Source organism: Nanorana parkeri, unplaced genomic scaffold (genome assembly GCF_000935625.1).
Source record: "Nanorana parkeri isolate BGI_ZX_2015 unplaced genomic scaffold, ASM93562v1 scaffold451, whole genome shotgun sequence".
Lineage (NCBI taxonomy): Eukaryota > Metazoa > Chordata > Amphibia > Anura > Dicroglossidae > Nanorana > Nanorana parkeri.
Genome location: NW_017306719.1, coordinates 502,806 through 517,008, shown reverse-complemented (window position 1 = coordinate 517,008; position 14,203 = coordinate 502,806). Strand labels below are relative to the sequence as shown.

Here is a 14,203-nt window from a genome sequence, read left to right as displayed (position 1 = left end):
TCTTTGGGGAGGATGTTTACATTTCGGTACAAACTCAGTGTGGAGCTTTAACTCCTTTAGATCTGGAAAATTTGGAGCCCAGCATTGAATAAGTGCACTGCGGGCTTTGTGGTAGTAAACAGTTAATTTCAGGATAATATGACCCCCATATTTAGCGTTTCCCCACTACCCGGGACAAAGCAGTAATATGAGCAGATGTTTGGAATAATGTTATTTACATATACAGTATATCAATGACAGTTACTGTTGGTGTTACGTCCTTTTGAAAACAATTCCTTGAATTTAACCATTTGTGCAATATTTCTTGCCCTTCTGATATCTTAACTTCTAGACCACCAAAGCAGCGAAAAGATAACATTACAGATCATATATATTATTTATTTATTTTATGTTGAAACACAGCTTGATCCAAGCTAACTAAAATACAGTTTCGAAATCTTAATTTGGACGATTCTCTTTCGTTCCATATATCCATCCTGAATTGATACATCCATCTTTGGCGGCACAGTGTGAGTACATGTAATATACATAACTGACCTCTTTATAAATAAGCATTGCCTATGCTTCCTGCTGATTGTCTCAGTCTTTGATAGCAATGTGCTGCCAATGGGTGGTCCTCGCTTGACTCTGGGGTTCCTCTGAGGATCTGCTGTAGGACTTTTGCCCCCTCTCCTCAATGACAGCCACATGCTCTCACCACCATGTTCCTGTATTTCTTAAGTATGACATTTGAGTTATCATCAAAATAAAGCACTGAGATGGCGTTTAGCTTGGTTGGGGCGCAACACGGCTTTGGCACATACTCCGGATTCATAAGGTGGACCTGGGAATTGAAATTCAGATTAATGTGTATCATTAGCATTTTTATTAAACATATATAAACTTTACAATTATGGTTTTAACATATCAATGCTAAGTATCTCATACGTGGCTCTTCTCCATATTCTGTCTACAGGTGAAACTCGAATAATTAGAATATCGTGCAAAGTTAATTTATTTCACTAATGCAACTTAAAAGGTGAAACTAATATATGAGATAGACTCATTGCATGCAAAGCAAGATAATTCAAGCCGTGATTTGTCATAATTGTGATGATTATGACTTACAGCTCATGAAAACCCCAAGAACCCCAAATCCACAACCTCAAAAAAGTAGATTATTACATGCAATCAATAAAACAAAGATTGTACATAGAACAATATCGGACCTCTGAAAAGTACAAGCATGCATATGTACTCAGTACTTGGTTTGGGCCTCTTTTGCAGCACTTACTGCAATTACTTTTGCACGATATTCTAATTATTCGAGTTTCACCTGTATATATGCCAAATTAACAGGTGATCCTGCCAGCAGCTTCAGCTTACTTTAGAACAGTGTATGCACCACCCTACAATAAATGTCGATGAATGTGACAAATTCATGTACATGTCAGAAACACGCACATTAATTTATATAAAAGCCTTCCTTGTGCACAGGTCTCAAGGAAACTGTGTGGCCAAGGTTCACTGGCTTCTAGAACACTGGCTGCCTTGGGACTATTTGCGTCCTAGTAACCAATTATGTTTTGCGGTCCAACCTGATTGGTTTGCTAAGACTCCCGCAGCAACATGACAACAGACATCCTAGCAACTAACAAAGTTTACTCAGTCATACAACTGTGACTGGCCTAATTTGCTGTCAGTTTCCTTATCTCTGAAATGGCAACTTTTTAAAATGAATTTGTTGCAGCCATTGCGACATAATGTAAAAAAAGTTTTTAACATTGGCTTCCAACTTGGTCTTGGCTCTGATGTGTGTGTGCTGCATTTTATAAAACCGAGCTGAACAAAACAATTAATTTACCAAGGGAATAGACTTCTTTGTTTTTGTTTTTTTGGATAGGAACGAAAAAGCTTCCAGCACTTTATGGGTGTTCAATTGACATAATACTTTGTCAGTTTCTGAGCCATGGCTTAAAGAAGAACACTTGGTAATATGGCAAAAGAAAGACATACAGTATATTCTCGCTTAGATGTTTGGCAAGCATTCTTCCATCCTCAGTGGATGTCATAATCCTCATAGAAGCTTACCATAGACCAGAACATACTTTAGACTATTATTTATTATAGACATTTAGCTGTTATGAATTTCTTGATGAATAAAAGCCCATTATCTGATATTGATTTATTGATTCTTCATCAGTGCTCCTTCCTACAAGTGGCGTAACAAGGGGGGTGTGGGGGTGCGGCCCACACCCCGGTGCACCATTGGAGAGGTCACACCAAAATGACTGACAGTCATTTTGGTGTCACCCCCTTGGAAAAGTCAGGCACTCGGTCATGGGCCGAGAGCCCAACAGTTGCCGGAGAGAGGAGGGGACCCGGCGGCATACCTGAACGTTCCCTCCTCTCTCTGCCGGCGTCCATAACTAAGATGGCCGCCGGCAGGTATCACAGAGATGGCCATGCATTTGCGCGATGACATTACGTGCACGAGCGTGGTGATGTCACACGCGTGCGTGGTGACATCACAGCAGGGTGTCACCTGGTATCCGCTCCGGGTGACACCCGGCCTTGGTACGCCCCTGTAAAGACCCACTATCTTCTGACACCTGACTCCATATATTTGTTGGGACTCTATTCATTATGGTGTAAGCAAGCAAAAGAGTAAAACATGTGCAGCATTTACAACAGTGTCACAAAGCTGTCTGACAGCTGTTGTTTGCCTGAAGAAGGGACTATCTGGTCCAAAAACGTTGCTTTGTGTATGTGACATCATGCTCAGTCAATAAAGGAGATTGACTGCTATCTACAAACGGAGTGCGAGTGACTTTATGGTATGTTGCTTTAGGTGGAAAGGACTGGCTCCAAGTATCAGGTAAGTATAACCATGTTATTTTTGGACTTAGACAAAACCGAACACTTAACCCTTGCAATGCGGGGGTAGCACATTTCGAAAATCTTTCCCTGGTGTTCTGCTTTAAGTGAAGACACTTTTCGTTCACACATAATTTAGTATATCATTCCAATGCCTTGCAGGGTCCTATAGAGTTTACCTATGGGTCTAAACCTGAAGGAACAGCTAATCGCTGACAAACATATTACATTGTACACTGAAATAACACTTACCAGGGTCTGAACGATGGCATGGTTTGTGGCATTCATATGAGCATTCAGTGGGAATGAGCACTCTCCTCCACAGTAGTTAGCCGCATAGCCTTTTGGAGCTATTATCCAGTCCTTCAACACATAAAGATATTGTTAGCTCTCAGTTTTATGTTATCCAACAATACAGAGTTTCTGATTAGATTTTACTGGATTATTGGTAATTCATAAGGTTTAAAGAAAAAAATGTATTGCAGGCAATGCAATTCACTAAGCTGCCAAAGGCAGCCGAGTGAATAACTGAGCTGAAGTGAAGTGAGCTGAACAACATTCGGCTTTTCACTACGGCTCAGTACGGATGATTTTAGACGTACATCGGCTAAAATCAGCCGTACATCGGCTTCCTTCGGTCAGCCAAACATGCTCTGTTCGGCTGACCAAAGGCCAGCGAAGTGAATAGCTGAATGCCGCTGAGCGGCATTTGGCTCGGTTATTCTGCTCGGTACCTCCGTGGTACTGAGCAGAATAGAAAATCAGAAAATGAAAAAAAAAAAGGAATTTGTAAAACAATCGGAAGATTAAAAAATATATATATTTTAAAGAAAAAATGAATAAATAAAGGAAACAATTGGGCGTAGCTAGTGGTGACAGCTAGCTCCGCCCAACTGTTTTCTATTGGTCGGCACCTGCTAGAGTCTCCTACCAGATCCCGGCCAATGAATAACAACTGAGTGGAGCCAGCGGTGATGTCACGGGAAGCTCCGCCCAGTAGCGATTGTTTAATGACAGATCAGCGTCCCCAGGTCATTTGTGGATGGTGATCTGTCATTACAACTGGGCAGAGCCAGCCGTGACATCACGGCTGGCTCCGCCCAGCTGTTATTCGCGAGAAGAACAGCTGGCCTTCGGCAGGCCATTCTCCCCGCTTTGGCTGTCACTTTGGCTCAGTCGAGCCGAAGCATGTACCTTTGGCTCAGCTGAGCCCTTTGGCTCCTGTACGGGCTTTAGTGAATAGCCCCTACAGCAGCCTTTCGGTTCCACTGAACCGAAGGGCTCCGGTGGCAGAAGAGAGCCAAAGGATCAGCCGAAGCTACGGCTGGGTCCTTCGGCTCCTTCGTGAATAACCCCCTTAATATATCAATACAAATCAAGGTTTATAATAAACTCTCCTCATCAGCAAATCTTGGACACATGATCATTAATTTGAAGACATGTAAAGATTTCTAAAAATTGATAACATAAATAAAAATTCCTCACCTGCCATCCTAAATCTTGAAAGCTGACATACAACTCATGTTTTCGGCATGCTGATTTAAGGTCACTGTTATTATAATCTGGGGAAAATAAAATCACAATTACCATTGTGAAGCTACTGACATATGTTATATTGCATCAGAGCAGTGTTTGAAAACCTGTGATTTTTGGAAGCCTAGTTTTCTAAAAAAAAAAAAAAAAACTGTCATGCATCTATAAAAATCTATGTGAAAAAGTAATCTGTTTACTGTACACTTCTGTTATCATCACTTATTTTGTCCTTGGTCCCCCTTAAAACTACACTAAACTTAGGCATTAAATCTTATAAATGCATTCAAGTACCTCAACTATTAACAAAAATGAAGTTTATTTGTGTATCACTCGGCTTTAGATCATCAAATCATCTCTGAATTGGTGCTGACAATGTCCTTCCTTCTGGAGGGTGGCTACGTTCGTTCCCCATTGTTCTTGTGTGTGCTGTAAAGTAGTTACCACTCCTAGCTGAGAATTTAGGGTCATAGTTTACACTTCCACAATTAGATGCATCCTACTGCATTCAAGGTGCACTCCTAGCAGACAGCCAAATACATACTATATATGCTAATAATTTACCTGCCAAAGAGTCTATGATTCAGTTTAGCTAGCTTTGTGATCCAGGTATCCCTAACGGACAGCACAACCAGGTTATGGACCTATCGGCAGACTAAATTACAATTAAGGCCCCTTTCACAAGGGTGGTGTTTGTTCCAATTTAGTAGGAGATGCATGAGCAGATCCCCTGCTGAATCGGAACAGAGTGTCAGTTTACATTCTTTTACAACTATTTAGAGGTAGAAAAAGTAGGGAGCAGTGGGGTCACAGTGACAATTAGAAGTTTAGTATCGAACCCGAGTGAAAAAAAGAGCTCAAGGGTACCAGCTAGCCAGGTACTTCTCCATTTCATCCGTCAATCTGGCCTCAACGTTCTTGTGAAACATTGTTTGGGTAATTCTAGACCTGGTCTCAGCTAAGCAATGAACGAGGCTTTTCCACAGTTTGCTGATCTATTTTGTCTATTTTGCTGCTGTCAGAACATGGATCATCAATTTGAACTTTGAAGAGATCTGAAGGTCAGACATTAGGAAGGGAATACGTAGCTCGCAAGGGGATCCTTTGGTAAGCATTCTGAAAATGTCTATCTCTATCCGGAATTGCTGAACCATCGGACACTTCCATCAAACGTGGTAGATGGTTCCCTGCTGTCCACAACCTCAGTAGCAAGGAGGTGAGTAGCAGAGCATGAATCAGGTGATTCTAACTGGTACTATATACCAGTGCATCATAACTTTGTAGTTGGTTTCCGCCAACAAGTTGCAGGAACTGGACTTCATAGTGGCCTAGATCTGGGGCTAGTCATCTTCATTTAGGCCTGGACCCAGATTGGCAGTCTACTGTTGGGTATAGGAAGGAAGGTGCAATGCTAAAGGATCCAACAATGGCAAACAAATCAGGGAGATCAGGCATGGGGAATGTGGTTCATCATGACACCGTCGCTCAAAGAGTATTAAGAGAAGAGGGCCATCTGGAAGCGCCACATTTTCTCTAAAAAGTGCATAATTAGAAGATATCTAAATAATTTCCTGTTTGGTAGATGTAAATCTTTTTGCAAGGATGGGGAGGATTTGATACCTTTGTCAGAAAGCAATTGATACACTTTTGTGGTGTCACGTTCAGTCCACTCCTGAAAACTCTGGAGAATGTCAAGCTGGTAGAAAGGCTGGATTGTAGATAAAAGCATAAGCACTTAAAAAGTCTAAAAGAGTAAGAGAGGTAGAGATCACATAATACACTGTATGTCCTATGTGCCTTGATCTGTTTGATTTAGAATGTTTTTTTTCTATGCTAAAAGAAATTTAATATTCTGTTCTATTCCATTATATTCTTTATTTGCTTGCAGCCCTGATGTGGCCTTATGGCTGTATGTTGTGCCACTAAACTTATTTTCCAACCCATAGACCCTAGAACCAATAGTCAGCATTTCCCCTGTTTAGGTGCTTACTTAGGCTTTCTGATCAATGTGTGACCTGGCACAGTAGCCTCACTGCAAGAATGACCACACCGTAGTACTATACCAACATGCCAGAGCTGCAGTAACATATCATAGTTCTCATACCACCAGAACTGGAACGCAAGCACATGAAGGGAAGTACAGTATTTATTACACTTGATTCTACTTGAATAAAGTGGTAGCAATAGTAGCTCCCATTTCTGTCCTTATAGATTCACTTTATAAGAAAAAGCCATTATAATCACATGGGTACAGCTAGTATGAATTTTTGTTGTGTGTGTGGGAGTTTTCTGCTTTTCAGCTATGTTTAATGTGCACTGTGATGATTAACAGTAGAATCATTAAGTGCATTGTGTTCCCTCTGGCTTTTGTATCTGTTAATTAAAAACAAACAAAATTATAGTAATTGTTCATCTATCCTCTTTGTTTCAATAAAGTGTGGCTTATAATGCACCACTGTTCCAGTTTAAACAAAACTCAGTTCAGCCAAGCATGTCTGTGTAGCTAAAGCCAAATGTTTATTTCATTGTTTATGGCTAAAAAAACATGACTGAAAGCAAATACAATCCAGAAATTTGTATTGCACTCTTGATACTCACTCACATTGGATGTGTTGCCCCATACAGCATGAAGAGCCAGTTGTTGATGCATCCCAAAGCTGTGGGAAGGAGCGCGCAAGTAGCTCTATGAAGACGCAGGAGCTAAGCACCTTCATATGCTGCTTTCCACAGCTCCGAGTTTTGACAGCTGCACACAAGCGATGTGTGGCCTCCGATGGAGACATGACCGCCTCACTTGAATGAGGCCAAATGCAGAAGATAGAGTTCACCAGTTGCCCTCTCTGAAGCCACTGCTGATGCCCTATTGTATATCTTTCCTGCTGAAGCAGAGGATCCACACTAACCCGTGATACTATGCAAGACTTGATTCACCAAGACTAGTCCAAAACATAACAGGACCTCTTTATTTATGTGATGTAGTGGTTTAGCCTTGCCTTGCATAAGTGCAAGCTTCTCTGGTAACTCATGCAGCTATCCCTACTTCTGTAGAATTCTTGCTCCTGAGTCCTTTTTAAATTCCTGTTCTTCACCTGTGAAAAATTTCCAGCCTAAAAAAAAATATGTAATACCTTCAGACTGAACAAAGGCTGAATTTCTGCCAAGAACACTGAGAAATATACTATTCATGTTTTTTTTTCTAATACTCAGCAGAAAATCTGATACTGATACCTGAGGGTTTCCATCATAAATCCCCTTGCATGAACAATGTAGGCTGTTGCATCCCTTGTACTTAAAGGAGAACTATGGTGAATACATTTTGCAATGTACTCCTGTAATCAAAAATGCACCATAAGCTTACAAATGCCTGCATAGGTTCTCATGAACGCGCAGCAGCTCCTACAAGCTGCTATCACTCAATGGGAGAGGAGGATCCCGACAATATTGTCGGGATCACTTCTCAGTACAGAGCTTAGCCCCTCCCGCAGTATATTACATAGAATTGTAAGCTTATGGTGCATTTTTGATTACAGGAGTACATTGCAAATGTATTTGTGTATCATAAGGGAACTAGCAATGGAAAAAAATGTGTACCCCATAGTTGTCTTTTAACTAACACCTTTTGCTACAATGCTGGCTTAAAATCTGTACTTGGTGGCACACCTCAAAGTCAGCTAGGTAGTAAGGAGTTTGCAAACCTTCACAGTTTATCTACAATCAAAGAAGCTATAAATGATTTTCTAAGAATGTGAGCATAAAACAAGTTCCAGGCAAGTTCCGCATTGCCAGTTACTGCTATTGCTGGTTCCAAAACATCTTCCTCCATCTGGTGGGTTTTTTGTTATTTGGGTGCTTGTGTATCAGCTCTTTAAAATGACATAGTTTGTTATCCTAAGAAATCTTCTTATAGCTTCTGCTCTATCTAAAAACTTTTTCCTTAGGAAGTCCTCTGTTAATAAAATGTTGCTTGCCACATTATTTATATGGGCAGGGCATGGGTTAAAAGAGAACTATGGGGTAAGTGTTTTTCCTCATAGTTCTCTTTAGGGTCATCGGAAGACATATACTAACCTCCTCCCATGACCCAAAGCTCAGTATATGACGGGCTAATACTGGCAGCGCCACAGCGGAGACGGATCCCAACAATACTGTCGAGATCCAGTATGAATGACAGCTGGCTCTGCCTATCTAGAGGCAGAGCCTGCTGTGCCCGCCCCCTACCTCCATTCTTTACTCCAGTCAGTGCTGGAGGATCGGAGAAGGGAGGGGGAATCCCTGCGGGGAGCGGTGACTGACAGTCACTGCTCACTGCAGGGAGACGATCAAGAAGTGATCAGATCGTGCATGTTTCTGCTCACTTCCCGATCGATAGAGGCGACCTGTGACAGCTTCTTTGTCACAGGTCGGCTCTATCTATGAGGATGAGTGGAAATCACTCATAGTTCTCCTTTAAGCCTCATTTCTACAGAGCACTAAGCCAGTTATTAGATGTTAAGCTAAATTTACATTTGGCATACCACCCTCTATCATAAGAGATAATAAGCAGGTCAATTAGGTTGTGGAACGAGTTTTACAAACCTCTTAACCGCCAACACAACTGGGTTGATTTGTTTTCCTGGGCAGCATTTTCTTACAGCAATCATGTTAGTGACTCATCAGACTCTTTGCTGTTCCATTTTGTATAGGAGCTTCACCCTAAAGTTCCTCATCCCTTTATTCCTCTTCTTACATGCAAGCTGCCAATACAGGCCATGCAAAGATATAAGAGGTATACTATGCGCCAGTCAGACTTCACTTAAGCCCAACTCCTAGTTTACACTTTCAGCTCCCCCCAGAGTCACCCTGTATGTCTTTTTTGAATACCTTTTTAAGAAGTCTTTACAACTTTTAAAGTAAGGAGAAGAGTATTGCAGATGAAGCAGTTGTTTTTATTTCTCCTGGGGAACATTTTTATGAAAAAAATATTACCTCCAGAGTTGGGCTGTAACGCAGTTGTGACATACCTACAAACCCTATGTTTCATCATTACAGTCCCTCTCCCCTTCTATGCCTCTTCTGATGCACCTGCACAATACAATCCATGCAAACATATAAGAGATATGACTAAAGACAGAGTAATCACTTGTAAGGCCTTTTTATAGTGAAGTTTTCAGTAAAGTCTGCATGAATACATGCATGTATCATGTTATATTTCAGTATCACAATACATATAGCAACAGCATTTTAAAAAAAAATAAAAAAAATACACCTTTTATTATTGACAGTAAGACTGACTTCACCTAGGCTGATCTTTTGTCATAAGTCTGCTGCAGGGATTTAGTCATGTGTTTTGGGACTGCCCTGTTATTAAGAACTATTGGGTGGAGATTACGAATTTCATATCGCAATTCCTCATGCTAGACATCCTGCCGGAAATTGTGCTCTGCCTGCTGGGTCTCACAGAGCGTAATATGTCTACCCATGCCACCAGCACACTGTTGGGGATTCTATTGTTTTATGCTAGGAAACTGATCGTGTTGAACTAGAAAAAGCCAGCTCCGCCTACCTTGGAAAATTGGAGAGGACTAGTGGAGTCAGCTATTGCAATGTATAAGGCAGCATATATTCATCGAGCCTGCCCATAAAAGTTTCATAAAGTCTGGGGACGATGGTTGGATGCCTTCCCTGCTGTAGCAAGTTAGTGGCCAGTATGGACCGTGTACATTATTGACTGTATGGTTGAGAAAGAGGAGAATTGAATATTGAGAGGACGTTTATAAATTGATTGCTAGTGGACACTAGGGATCCTGGAAGACTCTGATGGCGAAGATTCCCCCCTCACTGGTGGCCTGATTGAGATGTCATAATATCCGCACATCGGTGCTCTGAACAGCAATGTTATTTTAATCTGAGTCTCCTAGCAGACGTCCGTCCGGCCGTTCACAAACGGCCATGGACGGAAGGTAGTTAAATTATGTGGATTGCACAGCTCTGGTTGAGGGAAGGGGTGTGGATGGGGGGAGGCTATATTATATTGTTGGAACAATGTTGTAAGTTGTGCCCCTGAGTGTTAGAACTCAGGTGATATCTGTGTACTGAGTGTCTTTATATGTCCTTTGCAGCTATAACAGCTTCAACTTTTCTGGGAAGGCTGTCCACAAGGTTTAGGAGTGTGTCTATGGGAATGTTTGACCATTCTTCCAGAAGCACATTTGTGAGGGCAGGTACAGATGTTGGATGAGAAGGCCTGGCTCGCAGTCTCCACTTTAATTCATCCCAAAGGTGTTCTATCAGGTTGAGGTCAGGACTCTGTGGAGGCCAGTCATTTTCCTCCACCCCAAACTCGCTCATCTATGTCTTTATGGACCTTGCTTTGTGCACTGGTGCGCAGTCATGTTGGAGCAGGAAGGGGCCATCCCCAAACTGTTCCCACAAAGTTGGAAGCATGAAATTGTCCAAAATGTCTTGGTATGCTGATGCCTTATGAGTTCCCTTCACTGGAACTAAGGGGCCAAGTCCAACCCCTGAACAACAACTCCACACCATAATCCCCCTTCCACCAAACTTTACAGTTGGCACAATGCAGTCAGGCAAGTACTGTTCTCCTGGCAACCGCCAAACCCAGACACATCCATCTGATTGCCAGACAGAGAAGCGTGATTCATCACTCCAGACAACACGCCTCCACTTCTCTAGAGTCCAGTGGCGGCGTGTTTTACACCACTGCATCTGACGCTTTGCATTGCATTTGCTGATCTAAGGCTTGGATGCAGCTGCTTGGCCATGGAAACCCATTCTCTCTACGCACTGTTGTTGTGCCAATTTGAAAGCCACACGAAGTAGCTATTGACTCTGCAGACAGTTGGCGACTTCTGCGCACTGTGCGCTTCCGCATGCACAGACCCCGCTCTGTCATTTTACGTGGCCTACCACCTCGTGGCTGAATTGCTGTTGTTCCCAGTTGCTTCCACTTTGTTATAATACCACTAACAGTTGACCGTGGAATATTTAGTAGCAAGGAAATTTCACAGATGGATAGGTGGCAACATATCACAGTACCACGCTTGAATTTACTAAGCTCCTGAGAGCGACCCATTCTTTCACAAATGTAGAAGCAGTCTGCATGCCTAGGTACTTGATTTTGATACACCTGTGGCTATGGAGGTGATTGGAACACCTGAATCCAATGATTCGGAGGGGTGTCCCAATACTTTTTCCAATATAGTGTATCTTCACAAATAAGTCCAGAAGTTTATCCCCCTTTTTATGACTCTCGTGATGTGCCTGCTGCCCGTAAAGTCTGTGTCAAACTCAATAGAAATTAAAGAGGCATAGTAGTAACCGAGAGGACCTCTACTACTTCCAATACATTATGGGGTTGATTTATTAAAGGTAGATAGGCTGTTCATTTTGCAAGGGAATTTTTCCTTAGCTTAGTGAATATGGTAAAAATCCACTTGGCAAAACATACCCAGTTGCGTGCAAAGAAAGTAAAACAAAAAAAAAAAGGTTTTTTTTTGCTTGTTCTTGACTGGATGTTGGAAGCCAGCAGAGCTTCATCTCATTCACTGAGCTAAGTGAAAATTTGCTTGCAAAGTGCACAGCCTATTTTCCTTCAGTAAATTGACCCTTATATGTCTCACTGCACAGTAGTGACTTGCAAGAACTCCCAAATGCAGTTATAGTTGAACCAGCTGAACCTTCAGTTAATTATGACAAACTCTTAAGGTGCCCATACACCTTACGATTATCGGACAAAACTTTTCGGCCGATGATCGAACCGTCGTACGATTTTCGTACGGCGGCCCCATCCTGCCCCGATGATTGCAAGATTAATTTAGCCGTAATTAAGAAAAGCACCTGGACGAAATGCGGTAAATGATTTGCCGTATTTTCGTTAGCTCAAGCGCAGTGTAGATCGTACGACTTTTGACGGACGGAAACGCCAGCAACCTTACTAAAATCGTACGATCTAGCAAAGTTTTCAAACATGCTTGACCGCCAAAAGTCGTACGATTGTACAGTACTATCGGTCGTGCACTCTATTCACACGTTACGATTGTCGTACGAAAAGTCGATCGCATACGATTATCGTACGATAATCGTAAGGTGTATGGGCACCTTTAAACTCCTATTTCCCTTCCATGCCTCTTCTGCTCACAGATTCTGTGTCATCTCAGAGGTCACCTGCAAAACGTTCTTATTACAACTGTAGCAGAGCTACAGAATTCACATTTCTTCACAACAGTTCTTATTAGCGGTTACAGTCTGGGCCCTTTCCACAAATCCAAATACTGTGGTCAAAAACAACCAGGCCTATTTTGGTGCTTCTACTTTGTAATAAAGACAAGACAAAATTCTCTGCGTCAAAGTCACATCTAACTGTAAAAACATCTGTTTTTTCATAGTACTGCCTGCTTAGATCGGGTTTCTGAGTTTTGGCTGCACAGTAAGATCCAAAGGACACGATTTTCTCATCACAAGTGTAATTTTGAAAAGAAGCTCTGCTTTTCAGTTTAAGACATGTACCAGAGGGACATCTTATATTTTTGTGGAAACCAGAACTGAAATTTCTTATTTTAGAGTTAACAGACAGTGTTAAATGATTGCCATTAATCATTTTCCATTGTTTTTCTGCTGTGTAAATGAAAGGCAGCCTGCACTGCATCCTTATTTATGCATTCGGCTATTCTAAAACGGGCCAGACATCTGAGATTGTGGTTGAGCATTGGGATGAGAGAACCGGTCTGCATGAGTTAAGGTGCCCACACACCTTGTGATAATCGTACGATAATTGCGGGAAATCCCGCGATCGTACGATTATCGCAAGGTGTTGGAAGGCGTGAGACCTCTGCTACTGTAAGGTCGCACGACTTTTATTTTAGGAACATGTTCGAAAACCAGCTGAACATCGTACGATTTTTGGCTGGTTTGTGGCATGTTCGCAAAATAAAAGCCGCACGGGCAAGCGCACACTGCCCGTTCAGCTCTGCGGTCATCGAAAGCCCACCTGTCAGCGGGGTGGGCTTGCGATCATCGCAAGTACGATCTGCCTGTCCAAGATAGGCAGATCGTACGTTTTTAAATTACCTTACAACCATCGCAAGACAAAAGTCTTGCGATGGTTGTAAGGTGTGTGCCCAGCATTAGAGTTTGAGGCAGATTGGGCTGCACCGCTTAAATTGGATACTGCAGATAATGAGTGATACACGCCACTCTAGTTTCTACAATTTTGCTACGCGTGTGCATTTACTGTGACATTGTTGGGCCCCCCCAATATACCTAGCATCTGGTTATATGCATGTACAAGATTTCCTGCCACCTACAACAGCCACCAAAGGTACTTTCCCTATATAAAACGCCCTTTACACAGGAGCAGGCTGACATTTTTTTTATTTTATTTGTTAAGTGGAGAAGCTGGATAAAAAGTGTATTTACTGTGGTTTCCTTTTCTGTGAGCAGATGTTGGCTAAGGTTGAAGGGTGGACGAGGAACAAATATATTGTAAATGATGCTGGCTCAGTCTGCTGGTCCAGTCTGCAAGCCCATAAATACATGGTACCTTCCGTAATGGATGGGATAGTCGAGATAAGTCATGACCATCTTGTCCAGCTACTATTAAAAGGTTTCCTGAGAAGTAGGTCATGCCAAGTTAGAACAGAGAGACTAGTCAGGACAGCAGTTTACAAAGAAAATTACTGACAACTTTTCAGAAAAAAACAAGGACTCCAGTTTGCAAAGAAAAAGAACTGACACTTTGCCAGCAGAGTTGTGGCTTCTTATCTTTACACCTTCTAGCACTAGTTTTGGCTATCTTCCAGTTGTGTCCTTTGTAATATAT

General features: G+C 42.0%; 1 protein-coding gene across 1 annotated transcript in view; it reads right to left on the bottom strand.

Annotated features, from left to right (window-relative positions):
- Positions 1-374: 374 nt before the first annotated feature.
- Positions 375-14,203, bottom strand: part of BMP6 (bone morphogenetic protein 6) — a 133,928-nt gene continuing 120,099 nt past the window's right edge. The window contains exons 5-7 of the mRNA XM_018560339.1: positions 4,342-4,418; positions 3,109-3,219; positions 375-823 (exon numbers count right to left, since the gene is read on the bottom strand). Coding sequence (XP_018415841.1) covers positions 674-823; positions 3,109-3,219; positions 4,342-4,418 — 338 coding nt within the window. The 3' untranslated portion in view covers positions 375-673. The remainder of the gene's footprint in view (positions 824-3,108; positions 3,220-4,341; positions 4,419-14,203) is intronic.